The 23,760-nt window shown below is 47.5% G+C and overlaps 1 protein-coding gene across 2 annotated transcripts in view; it reads right to left on the bottom strand.

Annotated features, from left to right (window-relative positions):
- PIK3C3 (phosphatidylinositol 3-kinase catalytic subunit type 3) overlaps positions 1-23,760 on the bottom strand; it is a 1,987,152-nt gene that overhangs the window by 407,358 nt on the left and 1,556,034 nt on the right. For both annotated transcript variants that reach the window (XM_069626883.1, XM_069626882.1), the window contains exon 21: positions 21,310-21,384. In XM_069626883.1, coding sequence (XP_069482984.1) covers positions 21,310-21,384 — 75 coding nt within the window. The remainder of the gene's footprint in view (positions 1-21,309; positions 21,385-23,760) is intronic.

Genomic DNA, 23,760 nt, shown 5'->3' with positions numbered 1-23,760 from the left:
AAATAAGTGGTTAGTACAACATGAACTTAGTTCAAGGTTCTAGAGACAGTTTCTTCGCCTGGCAAGTCTTTTAAGTCCAAAAACGCAACCCTAGCTAAAGGCAGTTCAGAGAGGGCTTGAAGCCTTGATAAACAGCGAATAAAGAAGATTTTATGGGATTTCTTCTAGTGTCTAAAGTTATTGAAGTAGCAAGTTAGCAACTAACAAAGGAGACCGAAAAACATACTCGAGAAGGGGACACAAGCAGCAGCTTGGGTCCTAGGTAAGAGGGGGTTGCCCTGGATTCCTCTACATGCAGTCCAACGCACTGGAGCGACTTCTTCGAATCAGGTAAGCAATACCTTTTTCCACAAACTACCTTGAGTTTGAAGAAAAGGTTTGTGTTAGATCCTCCATGATGTGGCACACAGACCTCCAACTCCCAGAATGGTAGACGGGCTAACAAAGAACAACCACACTAGTAATGGAGAAAAAAGAAGAAAGGCCCCAAGTTGGTACTTGGGTGCCCCTATTGTGCACTACCGAGGCTATGGACATAGCCTGCGGTATAAAAAATACACAATAGTTGGTAAAACACAGCCACTGCCACCAGCCATAACTAGGTGATTGTCTATGTGACTAAAATGTCTGAGAGAAGGGGGATAATAAATATCCATTTGGCACTCCACTGAAGGTGGTGTCTGCCAATCTCTCAGACTATATACTTTTGGGAGAGATGCTAAGTATCTCCTTAAGAACTTTAATTAACTTAAGGGTTTAGGAAAACGGAAAGATAATCTTAAAAGGAGGACCCGAAGGGTCCTAGCAACACTGCCCATAAGGAGGTGTGTGCTGCAGTAGTAAACACAGATGCCTTTAAGAGCTATTGAGCAGACAGACGCAATAGTACAGGTAGAATACAAAGAACAGAGTTCCGAAAGCAAGAGCCCATAAGAATGAATGAGTGGAAAAAAGCTCCACTCATTCAGGATTAAAAGAAAAAGGCACAGAAGCCCAGCAAAAAGGAGGGGATGAAGCACAATAACGATAAATCTCCCTAACGGGCAGTGGATGGAGCGTATGGCGGAAAGGGGACACTGGACTAGGAGTACAGTAATCACTACAGTGAGAAACCTTTTCTTACTGATATGTTCTGTTCCCTTTCCTCCATACTGTATGGGTGATTCCAACTGATCTGAAATTACTGGGTGGTGTGTATTATACAGCTTTCTAGGCAAATAAGTTTCAGAGAACTGTCTGTCCAAATCCTGTGTCCTTCCTAGAACTTACCTCTAGGCAGTAGTGGTGGCAGAAAGCAGATGGGGTAGCAAAGGTAGTGGCTTTACAGATAACCTCCCATGGTACATGTCTTTGAAAAGCTGTAGCTGCAGCCTTTGCCCTAACAGCGTAGGAATGAATTCCCTCTGGAAGAGCTTTGCCCTACACTTTGTATGCTTCTGCATGAGACTATCCACCTAGTTATGGATGCCTTTGATGCGTGTCTACCTGTAGCTTCAACACTCTCTCTCCTGACATCCAAGAAGAGCAAAACTTAATCTGCCTGTGATTGCGGATTAGGTACAATTGTTATAAGAGTTATTTCCTGATGAATGTGGAAATCTCCTAACACCTTTGGAAGGTATCAGGTATTATTATCCCCACCAAAAATATCGCTGTATATATGGTCGTCGGGAACGGCCATAGGTGATATTTTTAGTGGGGATAATATGAGGGTTCTTTGGTAGCGGGTGTGTCCCCTGCTCCTTTTAAAATAATATGGGGCTTGCGAGGGTGTCCCCTGTAGGGTCCATGCCTTAATATGGCCGCAGAAATATGGCGATATTTTTGTATGGCAATATTTTCGCGGGGATATTAACACATGGAACCCTTTGGAAGACATGACAGATGTGTTCATAGTAAAACCTTGTCCTTATGCAACGTAGTGTAAGGTTCTGAAACATCGAGAGGTTGGATTTCGCTGATCCTTCTAGCAGATGTTAGTGCTGCCAAAAAAACCAACTTAATGGTGAACATTTTGATTTCTACCAATGACATTGGCTCAAATGGTTGTTTGCCAGAGGCGATAAAACCACATCGAGAGAGACAAGGGGCATACATCCGCGGACATGTGTCCAGCAACCACAATATTACTGTTGAAACCAGACAGGGATCCAACGGATTGTGCAAGCTATCGCCCGATCTCCTTATTAAACTGGGATGCAAAGATTTATTCCCTGGTGCTAGCCCGGAGATTAGCAATGGTACTTCCGGAGATAATCCACTCGGATCAGACAGGCTTTGTGAAGGGGCGTTACACATATGACAATATTTGCAGAGTCATAGATACGATAGACTGGGGACGGAGGACTGGTCAGAGATTTTCTTTGGCGGCTCTGGACGCTTCCAGAGCCTTTGATAGCCTACACTGGGGTTTTCTACGGCTAACCCTTGAAAGATTTGGGTGCAGACCAATCTTCACTCGGATGGTAATGGCCAATTTTACAAACCCATCCACAAGACTAATGGTCAATTGGAAACTTACAGAGAGTATCTCCATTCAGAAAGGCACAAGACCGGGGTGTCCACTGTCACCCCTGATCTTTGCCATGGCTATGGAGCCATTTGCATGCAGGGTTCGTAGCTGTCATGATGCCTACCCCCAGGCATCCAGACCAAGTCCATCAGCCCCGGGAGCAGGCTGTAACGCTCACCTGATTCCCGCAGAGGCGCCGGTCTTGACTGGGCGAATACCGTATCTTCAAAGGTGATGTGTAACACATGGTTGGCTCTTGGGGCTGGACCTCTGTGCACTGTATGTCTGACTCGAAGAGTAAGATGTATGCAGATAGAAAATATGGGATTAATGAACTGGGGTTATTGGGTGTCTCTCTCTTCTTCCCCTTCTCTTCTCCTGTAGAACCCCAAAGGTTAACGCTCTCACCTTAGGTAAGTGAACGCCGAGCTCTCCATCTGCCTCGGGGCAGGGTGCCGTAACCAGTTTCTTCACTGGATAAGGGTGCAGGCCTCTTGACCTCAGAGGACTGCTGTCCGTCGTTTACTGCACGAACGGTAAGTTCCGAGTATTTCAAATGTCTTTAAAAGTCTTTTGTAATGATGTCTCTTGTTTTGCAGGGTTCCGGCGATGGCGGATGACGGGCTGAAGTGAGTTGAGGATGGAACCCGTGTGAGGAATAGAAGCGCCTGGAAGCACGTAAGTAAGCGCTTGTTGCCTGCTTCACGATGCGCACTAACCCGTCCTTTTATCTTGCAGGTACAAGTTCGGAGCTGCTGAAGGGTGCCAGAATACCCACTGGGTTCGGCGTGGGAAGGAGTAATGGCACGTGAGTAATGAAGTTACCCAATGTCTTTAAACGCACCTTCTTTTGTCTTTCAGATGCGGGATGCAGCGCCGAAGGCCTCCGGAGCATGCGAAGAGTAGGTAAGCCTTTGTCTTTCAGATGCCGGAATGCAGCGTGAGGCGTTGGTGACAGCTGATGGACCAGGTAAGAGAAGCGCTGTCACTGAAGAACGTAATGCTAACCTGTTCTTTCTTGTCTTTATAGGTGTTGCTGAAGACTGGATTCAGGATGGTAAGCCTTTTTCCCGTAGGCCCAGGATCAGATGCAGAAGACACGATGAGCGTTCTGCTGCAGAGGATGCAGAATAACGCAAAGCAAGATTCATCCATCGGGTGTGGTTTAAATAGCCTCCTGTAGTGCCTAGGTGTCTCCTTCCACAGCCTCGCCTAGGTAAGAAAAGAGTTCCTGCTTTCCAGAAGAGTTCCAGTGTTCTGAACCTAGAGAGTGGCTCCTGCCCCACCCAACAGGAAAAGTAGTCCCAAACAGAAGAGGATTAGAGGCTCAACTGGCAGGTAAGTAAGCAGCATGGTCTGCTGCAGGTAAGTCCACCCAAGCATTATGAGCCCGGCGCTTCCAGCGCTGGGACTGGGCATATTTATGAGCCTGGTGCCACTGGCGCCAGGACAGGGTCCAAAAGGTCCCAATTGGGACTGGTTGGCACTCGGAACCTGGGTTATGGGTCTGCTTCCAAGGGAGTTGGATAAGTCCTGACCTTTTGAAAGTAGAGATCATGACACAGGCATCATGTTTCCCAGGGAAAGCCCAGCAACCCCTGCTAGGGGCTATCTGGGTACAGTCCTGGCGCCTATGGCACCAGGCTCATAGGGGGCATCAGTCCTGGCGCCATAGGCACCAGGCTCATATGTTTTCACTTACCTGATGCAGACCATGCTGCAAAGGATCCAAGCCAATGTGAGGCCTGGAAGGGACTACTTTACTCTAGGGACTATTTTTTACTCAAGTGTGGTCGTGGAGGAATACTTACCTGGGACTACTTTGGAGGCTATTTAAACCATGCCTGAAGAGCAGCACATGCTTCGCGTTATTCTGCACCCTGCAGCGTGACGCTCACCGTGCCTGCAGCCAACATCCAGCCTTCTGCCACGCCCGCCTCGAACCCGGAGCATCTAGAAAGAAGGGAAAGAAGGAGAAAGGTTAGAACAAGAACATTACCTGATTTTTTACCTGATTTCGGATCCATCGCATCTTCGAACCTAAGGAAAGACTTTTAAACGCGTTGCTTCGCCAGCAGCAGCGCCGCGCCATACTCACCGTTCCTGGCAGCATCTTTAAGCTCCGGCTCTGCCTCCATCATTTCTTCGCCGAATCCCGGCACCTAAGGGGACAAGAAAACAACAAGGTGAGCCAGGGAACAGACAAAGACAATCTCTTTTGCCACCATAGACTTACCTGATTTTACCGCCGGAGGTATTCATCAGCACGCCAAATCTTCATACGCTGCACCTGAAGGAAGGAAGAAAGCAGCAAGTTAAACCTTGGCATCATTTACCGGACAGTGTTGGGTAACACAGACTCTTACCTGGACACTTTCAACTGCCACAGACAATCTTCTTTTGGGTCAAAGCTGCAAAACAGAAGTAAGGATTGGACAAGGGTGATTATCAGACATTTTGAACTCTTAAGAACTATATACTTGCGGCTCTTCGCCCAGAGTTTTGGAGTCAGGATTGTTCTCTAACTCTTCCAATACCTTCAGGCCAGTGAAGTAACTGGTCATCAACGCGCCCCTGCGTTCGTCGCAGGATGGAGAGCTCAACTTTCAAATCCATAAGGTGAGATTCTTGAAAGGGAATATCGGAGGCTATAGTGGGGACGCAGTGAGGTGCTACCACTTGAATCCAAGGGTGGCTAATTCCCTTTCTCCATTTCCAGGAGATTACTTCTACGGGTCAAGCAGACGAAACTAGGCGGGCCAGTCCAGTCAGTCATCTCTGCACTACGCATCACGTTGGTGGAGACCGCGGCAGTCCAGTCCCGCTTGACACCCCTGTGGGAACCAGGTGAGCGTAACAGTAACCACCCAGGAATACAAGGGGTTTAAGTGGGCACTGCAGGACCTCAAAAAGTAGCACTCTACGCGGATGACATTCTCCTGTTCCTAAGGGACACTGCGAACTCCTTACCAGCAGCCATACAATTACTGGGGGAATTCGCGTAGGTCTCAGGATTCATTGTTAACTACCCCAAATCCAAAGCTCTTAATATTACTGAAAAGGCAGAACAAATCCCGGAATAGGAGAATCAATATCCCCTGAAGTGGGAACATAAGGAAGTAAAATATCTTGGGGTGCAATTGACACCCAGATATGATAGGCTATACAGGGCCAATATTCCGGACCCCCTGAAAACACCAGCAAGGGATCTAAAACGATGGCAACTGCAGGAATTGTCCTGGCTGGCACACATTACAACGGTTAAAATGATCCTACTTCCTAAATTTCTATACGCAGTGGGCGCCCTCCCAATAAGAATCCCGGGCCCAGCCATCCAAACATTCCAGAAAGAAGTGATGACCTTTATCTGGGGGGAGGGGGGGGGGGCGGAGAAACCGAGAATTCTCAAAAAAGTACTCTTTAGACCACAAGCCTTAGGGGGACAGGGGGTCCCAGAATTTCGTAGATACCTATGGGAAACACAGGTAGCCCCGATGCTACAATGGACATCTGGAGAAGATCAAAATCAGTGGGTAACACTGGAAAGAACAGCGACCAAGATGCCCCTGGTGAACCTTGGCTTCTTCGCCACACGACACAGGGAAAAAGGAGGTCTGCTACTAGAATAAACCTAAACTACTCTGTGGTATTGGGATAGGGTATTGAGAAATAAGAAGATCAAAGTGGGGGGGACCACTCACACCGATTGCTTATAACCCGGATTTTACCCCAGGAACGCAGGCGAATTTCTGGACACACTGGGGGGGGGGGGCAGGGAAAGTAACATGGTTCTAAAAGACCTCTATACAGATGGTCACCCTTGACGTTTGAAGACTATAAGGCCAGGTTTAGACGGGGCAACTAGAAGCCCTAACAGGAGTGGAGCTAACAGTACAAGAAGGCCAACCAGACAAGGGAATAACTAGATTATATCGTCTTCACCGAGCTACAGGAGTCCTCTGGGATACCATTAGGACAGTTCCTCCTACATGGAGCCGTTGTAAAGAGACTCACAAAACGCTGGCCGTAAGCGGAGACCCTTGTCACCGGACAAGAGGTCATTGAGAAACTTTTGAGCACTGCAGAGGGGGGGCACAAAACCTTGAGGCTCTACGAAACACTACTTAACTGCACCACCCAGCAGGACCTCAAAAGCAGGGAAAAATGGGAGCTAGAGCTTGGCGCACAGTTCGATGACAAGGAGTAGGAGGGCATAACACACTACCACAAAAATGCCCAACTGCAGCTCATACAATTTTACATCATCAATAGAGCAATACCTCACTCCAGACATCATCTCCAGATTCAGCAGAGCGGATGCCACATCTTGTCCCAAATGCCAAGAACCCTGTGCAGGAATGACCCATATGTTCTGGGGATGCCCGGCAATACAAGCCTTCTGGACACAAATCAAAGCAAAGGTGGCGGAGACAGACATCACACTGGACGTGCAAACACCCAAAGCTTGCATCCTGGGCATATACCCGAAAGGTAAAAAGAACAAGCCCCTGAATAGACTTAAGAACCTAATGTAGATTTTAGCGAAAAGACAAATCGCTATGGCTTGCCCAAGAGCCCCCAGCGTTTCAATGTGGTGGGAAGACATACGAAGATGGTCATCAGCCGAAACAGGGGTGTGGGAATTGGCACAATGACAACAAACAAAACCTTGACACTTCCGAAGACCTAATGCAATGGGTGGCTCTCACAGTGACTGTTTTGCATGAAGGAAGATAGCTCCTCATATGAGGACTTGGACAGCCCACGATAACCCGCAATGCGCTGGGATTGCAGCACAGAACTGTACGGTCTTGGACAAGTTGGAAGGGAGGGAAGGGGGGTGTTAATTGCGATTATATAACCGATTACGAAATGATCTTGAGTTTGTACTTTTCTTAAAAATGAGGACCTGGACCCCATTTCATGAGTGCGTGAAAGACAGAGAGGCCCACTTTTTTAAACCCCGTCTTCTCAGAAGCATACATGTCATATAACTGCTACCAACGGCAGGAGGGAAGGAGCACCAGACAAAACATACCTAGAGCCCTTACACAGGTTGAACTCTGTACTGTATTATATCACTCTGAAATGTCAGTCAACGCAGGGTGGGGGGGGGGGAAAGGGGAGGGGGGGTTAGGGGAGGAAGGGGGATGGGGATTGTTAAGTGAAACATGAACTCTCAAAGGCTAAGAGATTTTGTTTCTGTCTGACAATATCAGAAAGAGGGGGAGCTTGTACAAGATTGTTAATTTATCATTTCTGATTCGTTGGTTATGTCTGTATGTCTTCGATTAAAAAATAAAGTGTTTAAAAAATAAATACAAAAAAAAAACGAGATTATATCGTCTAATGGGGGTGATGGACCCTGAACAGAGCAAAAGTGGAAGACAGATCTAGGGAGACCAATCTCTGGGGATACTTGGGGCCGCATTTGGCATAGAACTACGAAGAGCTCTAAATGTATCTCAATTAAGGAAGCAGCATACAAACTCTGCCTCCGATGGTATATGACTCCTGTACGTATGCATTCCATCAGCCCAGAATACCCTGTAGGCTGCTGGAGAAATTGTGGACAGCCTCGGGATCTTATTCACATGTGGTGGTACTGCCCACTAGCAGAGACCTACTGGAAGGATATTTTAAGTCACATTAAAGAAATAACTGGAGTGGGGCTTCCCTTCGATCTGCAAGTGGTGCTTCTGGGGGAGACGGTCGAGGGATGCTATGCAATCTCAGGGCCTACAGCCACGCTTATCACCCACATGCTGAGCGCGGCCAGAATTACAATTGCACAAGCATGGAAGACTAAGGAAGGACCAATAGTAGCCATGTGGTGGGTGAGGTTGTGGGGAGAGATGGCCATGGAAAAGGTGACAGCAATAGCCCATGGCTCTTACTCAAAGTATCTGAATATTTGGCTACGACTACACGAATTTACAGACGATAAAGAGCAGATGTACTTTAAACCTAGGTTGCTCCGTGCAATACCTATTATTTGATAAATACAAACATTAAGCTGGAAAATGATCCAACCTGTTGAACTAACAAGAGCAGAACACTTCTTCACCCATAAGTTGGGGAAATGTTTGGGGGAGAGGGGGATAGTTTGACGGTTATTATGTATGGTTACTATATATGAGCAATGGAATTGAACGGCACTGAAACCCCCAAGATGGGGCAAGAAAGAGTTGACATGAACAAAACAATGTATGCTTGTCATTAACTGGTTATTGATGCACACATGTCTATGATGCTCTAAAAACTTAAAAAGTTGGTAAAAAAATGTTTTTAAAAACACATCGAGGTCCCAAACTGGATGTTGCCTTCTGATTGGTGGGTACCACCTTGTTAACACCTCCAAATGTTCTTTTAACTATCGGGTTTGCTGACGAAAAGGTTATTTGCTCTGAATTTTGGTATGCTCCAATAGCTGCTAAAAAGGTTCTAGAGGTATCTTCTTGAACTGCTGATCGAGCTAAATAAGCAAAAAACAACAGCACACCACCTAAACTAACAGTTTAGTGGGTCTAGGTTTTTCTGTGGAGACCAGTAGCAAACTCGTGTCTACTTGCTCTTATGATGAGCTCTCATAGAATCCTTCCTAGCTTTTTAGATATGTTGAGGTTGTCCTCAGATAGGTTGAGGTGACTCAATGCTAGTTATTCAGGAGCCATGCTGCTAGGGCCATTGCTTGTGGATTTAAGTGAAGAACCCCTCCTTCTTGCTGAGAGAGCATGTTCTTGGATATTTTCAGGTTCAGTGTGGCCTTCAGATGCTATCCTCGCTAGATTTGAAAACCACAGTCTGGATGGCTATAGATATTAGAGTGCAGTCTTCGGGTGATCTGAACTTGGTCAGGACTCTATCAGAGGACTCAGAGGAAATGTGCAACCCGTCATCCCGACTAGGGTATCTGGGAAACGTCCATTACTGAATTCTTCCCCGGACCTCCTCATGAAGCATAGATGTGACATTTGGAGTTGTTGCCAGTGGAGAATAGGTCTTTCTCGAGAGTGCCCGAAAGAAGATCAAACAACTTCTGGGTGATCTCTGCACTGTTTGTTAGGACTAAGACCACCAATGAAAGTAATGAAAGAAATGGCTTTAGACCAGAAATATGCCTTTTAGCTAAAAAATGTTTATGTGATGTGACTTTTCTTTCAGAGACCAGAGGCTGTGGTTGAAATGAGTCCCTAACATGGTTCTCCAGTCCTCCATGTAGGAGTCTGTAGTTATTGTCATCGAATGTGGAAAGGGCTGAAGTTAAGCACCACTCATGTTATTTATTTATTCATTTATATAGCGCGCAAGAAGCCCAGGGGCATTGAGGCGCTGTTACTTGCAATAACTTAGTTACATGGTACAGGCATGAAAGCGATTGATAACACATTATGAATACTACAAGATATCATACTGTTGTTACAGATATTGCATTGGGACGTATATTACAACATATATGATAAGTATTCGTGCTGGTGTGTCGGGTCTTATGTGAAGAGGGTAGTTTTCAGAGTTTTGCGGAAGGTGGTGAGGGAGGCCTTCCCTCGGATAGTGGGAGGTAGGGCATTCCAGTGAGTGGGCGCTAGATAGGGGAAGCTGGATCCGCCCGCTTTTACTCTTTTTACTAGTGGCACCGAGAGCATGTTGGTGTATGGTGATCTGGTTGGCCTAGTAGTCGAGACGGGGTGGATCCTTTGAGAGAGGTATGCTGGAGCAGTGAGGTGAATGCACTTGTGGGTCAGTGTCAGGGCTTTGAATACGATCCTTTCCTTTATTGGGAGCCAGTGGGCTAGTTTTCTGGCTTCAGAGATGTGTTCTCTTTTAGCAATGCCTTGGGCTGCCCGGAGAGCATTGTTCTGTATTACTTGTAGTCTCTCTAAGTTTTTGTTGGAGGTTCCTAGAAAGAGTATGTTGCAGTAGTCTAGCCTAGAGCCGGTGATGGCTCTGGCTATGTTGGTGCAGTTCTCTTTGGAGAGAAAGGGTCTAACTGCGTTGATAAGTTTGGCATAATATGCAGCTGCTGAGGCTATTGCGCTGACTTGTCTATCCATGGATAGGCTGGAGTCCAGGTAGACTCCCAGAGTTTTGACAGAGTCGGAGACCGGAATTTTAATGGAGTCAATGGTGAAGTGGCTGAATTGGGCATCTAGATTTTTTAGTGTGTCGGGGGAACCTACCAGGAGGAGTTCTGTCTTGTCAGAGTTGAGGCATAGACCGTTGTCTGCCATCCAGGCTTGGATGGTGTTGTAGAGGTTGTTGAGGGTCAGGGAGTCAGTGTCATAGTTCCCTGTGAGAGTGAGGAGGATCTGCGTGTCGTCGGCGTAGTTGGTGTAGGATATGCCCATATTCGTGTCCCGACTCCACCACCGGAGGTTTTCGTGCAGTGCAGTAGGAATTGGTTTTCTTGTGTGACTGAGAGCCTGTTTCTGATTCCAAAAAGCAGCTAGGTGCAACTGCAACTTCCTTATTTTGAGTGTCAATAGATGCACCGTAAGAATGCATGTTGCTAGCAATCCCAGTAGGTGTTGGAACCACCACACTGTTGTCATTGTTCTTGTTGTGAAATGAGTGATTGCTGCAAGAATCTCTATTTCCAATTCAGGACCAGAGGAGAATCTGGCTTGAATGGTGTCCCATTGAAATGGAACCCACATTTCCATCATACATTGAACATAGAAGAAAGATCACGCGCTATGGAGAAAAGAACCGTCACCATAGCAACGGACGTCGCATGAGTTTCAATCAAGGCGAAGATAAAGAAAACAATCCGCGCGCACCCACCGCTGCAGGCAGGGAGAGAAATCTGGGGAATAGAAGCCAGCACAGAACCGCTGAAGGAACAAACAGAATCAACCAAAAGGTGAGATGAATCGGTAACACATACATAAACAAGATGCTCACTTGGAGCGACTGTGTGCGTACTGAGCAAATGGAACGCGAGGCACAAGGCAACTGACACCAGCGTCTGCATTTTTTTGTCTAATAGAACCGCTAGAACTAAGACGCATACTAGGAGGCACAGGGAATGCAGAAAAGCATTGAAACCGAAACCGGGTGTCATACACAAACCAGTCTCGCCACCATGCACCGTCACACCAGCACACACGGGAACAGTCCCTGGGTTGCAGACCACCTCCCGGGACATTTCCATACCTAGGGTGCGAGGGAGTCGCCATGGTCAACGAGGGCGGGCAGTGCGGAAGGTCCGACCCGGTTTGTTGCCTCGTTACCATTGGCAACTCCCATGGAGACTACGTTCAAGCTGGAACACCCGACTGCGTTTACTTCCTGGTTCCGCGGCGCTCTCCCGATCACGTGCCCAGAATCCCGCTCACGTGATCAAGAGCCGGCACGCATAAAACCGGGAAGTTCGAGTTCCATCACCGCTTCACAGCTGTTCCACGACTCTGTTCGGCTTTTGCAGCATTCACGATACCTGGATACAACGGATTTTTTGGACCTTGGCTTACGGATTACGGACTGGCTTGCTGACTCCTCGGATCTTGTTGCACGGATATTGTACTTTTGACCCTCGGCTTTTGATTAACGGATTGCTTACGGATCACCCTTTCTTGACTCTACGATTTTGGCCACTGGCGCTGAGTGGCAAACTCAGGTGCTCACCTAGTTACAACCAGCCTCTACCATCTGGGTTACGGTTGACACGGCTGTCCAGACCTACGGCTCTCCCTCGCACCAGGCCCCCGGCACCCCAGAATCATCCCGGTTGGGTTTAGGTAAGAGATTTATACTCGTTTCTGCATATCCCAGTATTGTGTCTGCCTGTGCTAATCTTACCTTCCCTTTAACAGCCTCCGGGGTCCAGGACGTTATCAGATCCGACGAAGAAACAAAACACCTGTGGCCTCAAAGCTCGCACAGGGAGTTTCTTTACTCATCCCTGTGGGTGATTTGTGGACAGAGGTCCATTACTCTTCACTACGCGGCAAGTCACGACAGACTGTGAAGCCGTTGCGTCGTGGAGAGTATGGAACCGGAGGACCCCGTGGCTGCCTTGGTACAGGCACTCACATTACTAAGAGCAGATATGGTTGCCGCTACTGCTACGATACACCAGAGATTAGATCTGATACAGAGCACACAACACCCCTTGCCCGCTGATGCTGAGTTCGGGGAAGCTGCTGCTGCAGCGCAACCCCTAACTGCTCAACAGCCTCCTACTGCTCCTGCCGCACCTCAGGTTCCAATACTCATGTCCACGCCCTTTCCTTTGGCTGCCCCAGAGAGGTTCCACGGTGACCCCAGAAAGTTTCGCACATTCGTGAACCAGTGTAAACTGCATTTCCTCTGTAGACCTCAGGCTTTCCCTGACGCCACCACTAAAGCAGCGTTCACCTTGTCCCACCTGGCCGGCACCGCGGCAGAATGGGCCAACCCTTTGTTGGAGAACGACAACCCCGTCCTATACGATTTTGACCTACTAGTCACAGAATTGTCCCGTGTGTTTGACACGCGTCACAAAGCCCAGTCTCGGGACCTCGAGCTGTTAGATCTGACCCAAGGGAAGAATACCCTCCTCGAATACATAGCTCGTTTTAATCAATTAGTCGCTGAGACATCCTGGCCTGAACCAAAGAGGGCGGTCGTTTTCTATAGGGGGCTTAATAACACCATGAAGGACGCTATGGCTGTGGTTCCATCTTTGCCCACGACCCACACTGAGTTAGTGGATCTCGCATTACAAATCGACGCAAGACGTTCCGAACGTCGGTCTGAAACAGGAATCCCCCTTGCCACTCCACCCTCCTCTTTCTCTGGTACAGGCATTGAACCCATGCAAATAGGTGGCATTCGCAGTCCCATCACGCAATCAGAAAGGGAACGCAGAAGAACTGACCATGCCTGTTTTTACTGTGGTCTACTTGGCCATTTTGTAAAATCATGTCCCCGACGCCCTAAACTCAAGAATCCGGTTTTTCCGAATGCTCGACCCTAGATCCGGGGACTGGATCGAGCAATGTTCCCATTTCCCCGGATAGGAACCCCGCTTTTGGCAGAATCAGACCAGTGTTGGTACAGGCCATGCTTAACCCTACACCCGACATATCTCATGCCATCTCGATTTACATCGATTCAGGCGCCACGGGCAATTATATTGATATAACTTTGGCCAGATCCTTAAACTTGCCTCTGATCTCCAAGCAACATCCTGAGCCGGTACAAGCAGTAGATGGTACGGCACTGATATCAGGCCCTATAAAGCAACAAACCGCCCCCATCACACTCACAATACAAGACACGCATCAGGAAATCATCACCTTCGATTTGATTACGATGCCCCAGTTCGGTATCATCTTGGGTCTTCCTTGGTTACATCTACATAACCCCTTGATTGACTGGAAGTCGGGGCAAGTCTATTTCGAATCTGAGACATGCCAGAATTTTTGTCTCACCGCTCCTGATGACGCTGAATTCCCCCCACGGGCCCTAGGGGGCATAGCACAGCTCACTCTGCAAGAGGATATCCCTATGGCTCTCGAACCCCATGTAGTGGGGGCTGTTGCCGTTGGTTTCCCGGCGGATTACAACGATTTCCGTGAGGTGTTCGACAAGGGTTCCTCGGAGGTGCTACCACCACACCGGCCTTATGACTGCCCCATAGACCTAATTCCTGATTCCGTGATTCCCTCAGGCCGCATCTACTCCTTATCTCCAACAGAAGAACAGGCATTAAAGGATTATATACAGGTTGCATTGAAGGTCGGTCATATACGTCCCTCCACCTCTCCGGCTGCTAGCCCAATATTCTTTGTCCCAAAAAAGGAGGGCGATCTGCGTCCTTGTGTGGACTACCGCCGACTTAATTCCATCACCGTAAAAAATCGATACCCAATACCCTTGATCACTCCCTTACTGGACAGGTTAAGCCACGCTACCATATTTACAAAACTCGATCTCCGCGGAGCCTACAACCTGGTTAGGATCCGCTCCGGGGACGAGTGGAAGACGGCTTTCTGTACACGTTACGGATTATTCGAATACGTGGTCATGCCCTTTGGGCTTTGTAACGCCCCTGCTACCTTCCAACGTTTCATGAACGAGGTATTTCATGATCTGTTGGACGTATGCGTGGCAGTATACCTTGACGACATTCTCATATACTCACAGGACATAAAAGAACATATAGTACACGTCCGCGAAGTACTGTCCCGTCTCCGCCAACACTCACTCTACGCCAAACCTGAGAAATGCCTGTTTCATACTGAAAGCGTTGATTTCTTGGGATTCCACATTACACCTGGGGGTTTGGCCATGAACCAGTCCAAAGTCCGAGCGGTTTTGGACTGGCCAAAACCCGGCAATCTCAAGTCCTTGCAATCATTCTTTGGGTTGCCCACGATTATTATTTCGGATAGGGGGCCCCAGTTCACTTCTCGGTTCTGGCGAGCTCTTACGGCTCTCCTGGGTATAGATTCCCGCTTTTCCTCCGCTTACCACCCGGAGACGGACGGCCAGACTGAGAGGGTGAACCAGGCCATGGAACAATATCTACGTTGTTTGATTCTGCAACACCAGCAATCCTGGCTCGGTTTACTACATCTTGCTGAGTTTTCGTATAACAACTCCACACATTCCTCCACTGGCTCTTCCCCCTTTTTTGTATTATATGGCCAGCATCCCCGCACCTTACCTATCCCGGACCTAGCTCCCTCTGACAACCCTGCTGCTGTCGCCTGTGCCCGCGACCTATCGGCTGTTCAGGCTCGGACCCTTACTCATCTCCAGGAGGCCCGGGAATCCATGAAGGCCATGGCGGATAGAAGGAGGGCGGTAGCACCTTCCTATGTTGTGGGGGACAGGGTTTGGCTCTCTTCTCGTCATCTTAGGCTACCTGGGTGTCGCAAACTTTTACCCCGTTTTGTGGGCCCGTATAAGATTACTGCTGTGATCAACCCTGTAGCCTACCGACTCTCAGTCCCTGCTTCCTGGCGCATACACCCCGTATTCCACACCTCTTTGTTGAAATCCTGTCCGGCACCTACTCGTCTCCGGTCTACGCCTGGCCCGGTGGCGGTGGGTGACTCCGTGGAATATGAGGTTTCTGCTGTCTTGGGTTCTCGCTATGTCAGGGGTGGGCTCCAGTATCTTGTTGACTGGGTGGGTTTTGGCCCCGAGGAGCGTTGTTGGGTTCCTGCTGGGGACGTCCATGCCCCGAGGCTTGTTTCACGTTTCCACCGGGATCACCCTTCCTGCCCACGTGGTCGTGGGCCATTGAGGGGGGGCTCTGTCATACACAAACCAGTCCCGCCACCATGCACCGTCACACCAGCACACACGGGAACAGTCCCTGGGTTGCAGACCACCTCCCGGGACATTTCCATACCTAGGGTGCGAGGGAGTCGCCATGGTCAACGAGGGCGGGCAGTGCGGAAGGTCCGACCCGGTTTGTTGCCTCGTTACCATTGGCAACTCCCATGGAGACTACGTTCAAGCTGGAACACCCGACTGCGTTTACTTCCTGGTTCCGCGGCGCTCTCCCGATCACGTGCCCAGAATCCCGCTCACGTGATCAAGAGCCGGCACGCATAAAACCGGGAAGTTCGAGTTCCATCACCGCTTCACAGCTGTTCCACGACTCTGTTCGGCTTTTGCAGCATTCACGATACCTGGATACAACGGATTTTTTGGACCTTGGCTTACGGATTACGGACTGGCTTGCTGACTCCTCGGATCTTGTTGCACGGATATTGTACTTTTGACCCTCGGCTTTTGATTAACGGATTGCTTACGGATCACCCTTTCTTGACTCTACGATTTTGGCCACTGGCGCTGAGTGGCAAACTCAGGTGCTCACCTAGTTACAACCAGCCTCTACCATCTGGGTTACGGTTGACACGGCTGTCCAGACCTACGGCTCTCCCTCGCACCAGGCCCCCGGCACCCCAGAATCATCCCGGTTGGGTTTAGGTAAGAGATTTATACTCGTTTCTGCATATCCCAGTATTGTGTCTGCCTGTGCTAATCTTACCTTCCCTTTAACAGCCTCCGGGGTCCAGGACGTTATCAGATCCGACGAAGAAACAAAACACCTGTGGCCTCAAAGCTCGCACAGGGAGTTTCTTTACTCATCCCTGTGGGTGATTTGTGGACAGAGGTCCATTACTCTTCACTACGCGGCAAGTCACGACACCGGGAAATACAAGTTGAATACACTTGACATTCTGGCAGGTACGATTTAATCATTAAGGCAATGCTCCAAAAAGGAACGCGGGAGAGTAACGCTCGACAGTAAAGCCACTGGGTTGTGGTTTTTCGCCGTACACTAGGTATGAATATCCAAATCGGATTAGCCTGCCCCAAACAGCACCAGAATAAGGCGCCCACTGCAAAACGGATACTGCAACAGTGGCTGACCGCGCAACAACAGTGCACCCACCCTGCCATTCCAGTAGGTGGGTACAAAAACACACACCAATTCACGCAAACCCAAAGTAGAAGTTTAGGCTGTCAAGTAATAAACCCGAGTGGTTTACAAGGGTTTATATAAAAGCCAATATATATGCTTTTATTCCCTAAACAGGCACAAACTAGGACACCAGCAATAACTACTTCAAGTATTGAATGCCCCCATGGAGCCAATGCAGGTAATTTCTGCCTACAGAGGGCTCTAGCTCAAAGGACGCGCCAGAATAGATTTGTACCATTAAGAGCTCACACTATTCTATATTTTTACCTGACAGGCCAAGACATACAGTTATCGTGTTTGAATCCGAATCGAACAGCAAACTATTGTTTTGCAATCTTTTGAGTGACCACTCTCCTGAAGAAAGTTCAACAGTTGTGTATAAAGGAACTGAAACATGTTGAGAATAGAACCTGTGTAAGATTACACAGAGGCATTAAGACCCATAAGAGCATTTAGCTCCAGGACAACTTCCATTCTACATGGTTAAAGATTGAGAAGTGAACTATGTAAAGAACCTTTACATTAAAGTACTGAACTGTACTCACTCCATATTCGCTGGATTTGAAGAATTAACAATTAATTATTTGTATAAATGCTTTTAAGTGTAATGTTAGGATTTACTTATGTTAATGATTTAAACGTTTTTTTAAAAGAATATACACTTGACCTGTCAGAATAGTCTCTATCTTATTATTTAAAGCAGTTTAATCCACCCGGAAAAAGATAGAGACAGCACTCATATTTGCTCAAAGAGTGCAACCCAGGATTCCTTTCCAATTTATCGAGTACCATTGAAAAACAATGAATATGAGCTTCTGAGTTGGAGGAAATTTCCGATTTCTTCATGTTGATGGAAATCGCCAGGTTGAACAGAATATATATCAACGTTTGCAGGATGTGTGTAGCACCACTAGGAATTCCGCTCTTGATCGGCCCTCAGATACCCAAGGAAGTCTTCCTTGGAATCCGACACCGTAAAGGAGTTCTCCCACAAAGCACACTTTGAGAAACCCGATGAGCCCGACATGTGCCAAAATTATGACCATTCATGATAACATCACTCATGGGCCGTGATAGCCGTCTGTTGATGCGGCCCGTGAGGGGGTTTCTCCTGCTAATTTGACTTGGTCCTATTTTCTCTGACCTAGATATACTTGAGGCCATTCAGTGTCTGAAATCGGCTTCACACGCGGATGCTATCCCCCCTGGCACTCTGATTTCTCACATTACGGCAGCAGTAAATACTTTGTTCACTGATGGGGTGATATCGCCTACTCTTAAGCACGCCCTGGTGATCCCTCTGTTAAAAAAGCTCTCTTTGGACCCCGAGGGACTTGCTAACTTTCAACGTTTTTCTCTCCTGCCCTTTTCGATGAAGATATTGGAAACTTTGGTCTCCCCTCTGCTGTCTATTTTTCTAGAATCTTCTCAGTACTTTGATTCGTTTCAATCTGGGTTTCGGGGAGGGGCACTGACTCAGTCCTGAACTCAGTGTTGGATTACCTGGTCCGCCTGGTGAATCAGGGCGGTGTCGGTGCAGTTTTACTGTTAGATCTCTCCACTGCGTTTGACACGGTCGACCATCCCACTCTGATTTCTCGCCTTTCTGCAGCCGGTCTATCTGGCCAAGTTCTGGATTGGTTCACGGCCTTCCTGGCCGACCGTTTCCCAGTCAGTCTCTCTTCCCCCTTTTCGCTACAATCCTGTTTCACTTTCTTGTGGTGTTCCCCAGGTATCTGCTGTCTCCCATCCTTTTTAACGTTTATATTAAGCCTCTTTTGCTGCTGACGATACACAAATCTTCGTCCGCCTTGATCTTACTGAATCTGATACGGCGGCCCGGCTTAGGAAATGTCTCGAGGATCTGGGCTCCTGGATGGCGACCAACTGGCTAAAGATAAATGGTAAGACCAAGGTTTAGGTCGTTGGCACCAGCGCTCCCCTACTTTTTTGGACTGTGGATTTCTGGCCTATGTCTCTTGGTACTCTTCCCATGCCCGTTTCGTCTGTGAGGAATTTAGGGGTTAAAATCTCCTCATCCCTCGCTATGGATGAGCAGGTTGCAGGGGTTGTAAGGCTGGCCATTTCAAGCTGTGTATTCTCTGGAAAGTCCTCCCTTTTAGTTCAGAAAAGTGACAGTCCTGGTTGTGGCTGGGCTTGTTTTGAGCATGCTAGACTATTGTAAATCGCTCTATCTAGCACAGCCTCATTTTCTTATCAACCAGCTCCAGCTATAGCAGAATGCTGCAGCCATGTCCATTCTTTGCCCCCTGTTTGGAGCCCACATGTCCCCCGCTGCTGAGACAGCTCCATTGGCTTCCTACTGAGAGCCGGATTCTTTTCAAATACATGTGTATTGTACTCCGTGCCTTCTATGGCTTTGGGGCAGAATATTTACAGGCTACATTTCTACATTATGTCCCCACTCAGTGCCTCCGCTCTCAGTCTGCTATTTTTGTATCGGTCCCTGGGATCAGACTTTCCCAGATGGGTGGTCACCGCTAAGGCATGGAATGCCCTTCCCCTTGCTTTACGTGAGACTGCGGACAACCTCACCTTCCGCCGGTCATTGAAAGCCCTCTTATTCTAAATTCTGGTATAAAAGACTGTTTCCAGCGCCATGATGCCCTTGGGCGAACGTGCGCTTCATAAATTCAGATAAGATAACATAACATAACTGGGGCACCGAAGGCCAAGGTAGAAAGTAAAACAAAAATGAAAAAATAAGCTTCTTTACCACGCTGAGAGGACGTGCACAGCAAATGAATGCACTGATGCAGTGCTTGGCGTCCGTTCTCATCAATGCAGGAAAAGGGACTACGGTGTGGTGCTGAGGGGCGGGGTTAACGTGCATGATCACGCCGGTTGCTGTGCCTCTCCGTGCCTTAATTAACTCTTAAAGGGGAAGTGCAATTTATTGCGGTGCAAAAGGCTCCGGTCCTGTCCCCTGTTTTTTATTTGCCCTCAGACAGTCTGAGAAATAGGAGAGCGAGATTGGCTAGGGAGAGGCAGCCAATCATGGGATGGGGAGAGAGATTTAAGGAGGTATCAGGAAACAGGAAGTGTGGCGTGAAGTGGGTGAGGTCAGCAGTGAAGTACAGGACCACCAAGAGACCAGCAGGAGGATGTGGTTGCTGAGTCTGTTACAGGAGGGAGGGTACTGCGAAGTGAGTGTGCATGCGTGCAAGGAGAGAAGTTGTTGTAGTAGTAGTAGTGGGAGGTAGTGAGAGCCGAGAGATAGTAATGAGAGGCAGAAGTAGTGATAAAAGAGAAGAGTAGTGGTAGTAGAAGAGAAGCGGTAGCAGTAGGAAGAGGAGAGATGTAGCAATGGTAAGAAGAGGAGTTGTAGTAGCAGATAAGGAGAGGAGTGTTTGGGTACCCAACAGCATCAGGCAGAGCCAACAGAAAGCTGCACTCGCCCCCTAGAGGCTGAAAGGTTTTAGAAGACAGCTGGCACTGAAGAAGATACCTAAGGGAGGAAGGAATCCATTAGAATAACCATGTATACTCTATCACTTAACCTTAACTGATGAAATCGCCACAATCTCTCAATCGTTTGGTGATGTCCACCCAATCTTTGACATGTACCTAGCATTTTGTTTTGCACCTAAAAATTCAAATATGTTAAAAAAGCATTTAATGTAAATCCAAATTCTTTTTTTTATCGCGATTCAGTTAGAAATGGTGATCAAACAGACTACCAGATCTAACTACTCACATCGCCTTAACATTTCAACATACAAAGAGCACGGGGTTCCAGCTTCCCTGGCCAAGCTGTGGAACGCCTAGCCCAACATTCCCAGAGCAGAACGATCCTTCTGGTCCTTCAGAAATAGCGCAAAAGCTTGGCTCTTGCCTCAGCAGGATTCATTTACATTCCTAGCCATCCTGTACCAACTGCTCAGTGACTTTTCCTAGAACGTTGTATATCAATACTTTATACAGACTCTCTGTATGTATATGTAGTCACTGTCCCAAAAATGTTAATTTTTGACACCCGCCCTGTCTCCTTAATTCTCATTGTACTCTTGCCTGCCACCTGATTCTCAGATTGGTTACGTAACTTAATTCAACTCAAGTGCTATATGCGCTGTCTCTGTAACTGTATAGCATTTAATTTATTTGTAACTGTACTGTATGTAATTTAATTTCAAATTGTCATCTGTCTTGTTTCTGCAACTATGTATTCAAGCTTAAGCGCCTAGATACCTGAGAGCTAAGTGTGCTCTACAAATAAATAAACTAAACTACTGAATCCCCAGCATAATCCTGGGTACTTTATTGCTAGACGATACAGAAAACAATTGTCCAGGTAATAGATATGGAACATGAGACAATAAAAAACATAACATTTACAAACATAGCGTACCTGTTTTGGTCAGGAGGAGGTTATCCAGATGCCGGTCTCCAACACCAAGGATATATGTTATCACACAATATCCCGCTGCATAGATAAGAAATTAAAATACAATTTTTCTCGATTAGAGCAATAGCAAATATATAAATATATATATATATATATTTATAAAAACGCATATTCCATATTGTGACATCTCAACAGTGGTAAACCACAGTCCAAGGTCTTGTACACCACTCAAAAGCAGGCATATTAGTGAGAAGACTGAGCGCAAGAGCTGTGGTCACTGAGAGTGGGACATATGCATCTGTTAGTGCTACACATCTGTGGCTGCCACTCTGTCATGGCATGATGTGGTACTTGGCAATAGGCATGTCACTGTGAGAGGGAAGGGAAGCTAACGGAGGTCAGGGAGGTTTGATGACAGTCAGTCATTTACTTTTCTTTTGCAGATGGGGCTGGGGAGGATAGGGAACTGGAAGAGATGAGGGAGATCATCAGGTATCCACATATTTTGTTTGCCTTTTTTGGCAGGCATTCAAGGTCAGAAGACACACCAAGTAGGTAGGTAAGAGGAGGTGACAGGAAGTCAGGGAGTTTTCTGTATTAGGGAGTGAGATGGCAGTATAGCAGGAATAACATGTGCCCACGTTGTGTATATTTCCTCTAAGACTCGCCTCTCCAAACCCTGCAATGAAGGTTTGGGGGGTTGTAAAGTGATGCAGGAGGGTCCTATACAAAACAAATTAATTCAACAAAGAATGCATTCTACCTCCAAGAGACTGGCCAGGCAACTTAAGCTTCAATCTAGTTGTCTATTATGTGACTCAGTACTGTTAAGTCAGATATCTAATCAACTGTGATTCTATTTGTGGGTGTAACATAGGTGAATAGAAATCAGGCAGCTGCTAAAAGAGGAGTATACAGGAGTTAAGTTGATTCTTGACAGGCCAACACAGTATGAAGAGAAGACTATATTAGCAAAGATGTAGCTTCTAGATAGTTCAAATTTACAACTGAATCCTGTGGCGACTGTTAAAACAGAGGGTGTAATAGCGACCATTTGCTCTTGACACGTTTGCATTTTGTGTGTATTTCTGTGCAGTCAATAGCCATTCTCCAAGAATAACCTTTGCACTGTGGGTTTAGTAGTGTGTAAAATTATGCAGATCAGTAAGTGAGGGTATCCAATGATTCCCACGAATACAAAGCATCAAATGCAAAAGCATTGAATGCAAAAGCCTCGAAAAAATGATTTTTTTTGTAGGTAAAGGTTTTATTTATTAAAATGGGTTTTAAGGGGTAAAAAAGGGTTTGGGGAGGGACCCCCCACTAAAAAAAAATTGAAAGAAATGCATTTTTTCGATGCATTTTTTTTCCGAGGCTTTTGCATTTGATGCTTTGGATGTCGAGGCTATCACTAGGAACCGTAAGTGAGTCCACTGTTCAGGTGTGCACAATTCCTGTACTCGAGGACCCCAAACAGGTCAGGTTTTCAGGCTATCCATCATAAATAATCATGAGATAAACATGCACCCAATGGATCAAAATCTGCACTTGCATATGATGAGTCATTTATAACGTGCCTGTACACAAGTGTTTCTAGGCGCGACAAGACAAGGAAGGGAAGATAGGAGGACAAAACAACTATCGTACTAGGACATGTGTCATTCAAATTGCGCAAGTGCGTGGGGTATAAAGGTGAAGTGCCAGGAGGGTAGGGGGAGGGGAGAGTGCAAAGGAATTCATAAGTGCTGCCAGGGAGGTGACTCATACGTGCAGATAGCCAGGGGACTGTAGGGTTGCAGATACAGTCCCTAAGTAGTTGGGTGGACCAGAGACAGTGCAGGGGCAACTGGTCGTGCAGGAGCCTGGTCCTGTAAGTTCAGTGGGTGGCCATGTCGTGAGACATCACGGACTAGAAACCGTCCCTCATACTCAGCCGCATTGGCCACAGCAACCTAAAGGCTGAAGGAAAACTTTGCCACGGCGCAAGTGGCATGCACGGCCCGCAGTGCAAGACTGCTCGACGCAAATACCTTTTTCCCCATGCGTCAAATCTCTTACTTTCCTTGTCCAGCAGAAGGGATGGGAAGATAGAGGTGTCTTCAGGCTAGCCATCATGGCCTGCACAACCAATTTCTCAGGCGCAGCATGCGAAGAAAGAAAGGTTGGATTTGAGGGAGCAGGACAGCGTTTCCTCACCAGATCCTTGCTCACTGCTGGGACAGAGTCAGGTGTCTCCCACACATCCAGTACAAGGTACTCCACTGCCATATTAAAAAGCAGGAGTGTCTACTTCTTGTGGGAATCATCCGGAATGTCAAAAGGGTCATAATGTGGACCTGGACGGGGCAGACAGCCCCAGAGTACTTGCCACCTTAGCCATCGAGCGCTGAAAGGCATCGAGAGGCTTTCCTGTGGTGGGAGCATGCAAAAATGTAATCTCCTGGGAGGTGTCAA

Source organism: Ambystoma mexicanum, chromosome 6p (assembly GCF_040938575.1).
Source record: "Ambystoma mexicanum isolate Mex_15411 chromosome 6p, UKY_AmexF1_1, whole genome shotgun sequence".
Taxonomy (NCBI): Eukaryota; Metazoa; Chordata; class Amphibia; order Caudata; family Ambystomatidae; genus Ambystoma; species Ambystoma mexicanum.
Note: the sequence above shows the minus strand (reverse complement) of the source record. Positions and strands in the feature narration are given on the sequence as shown.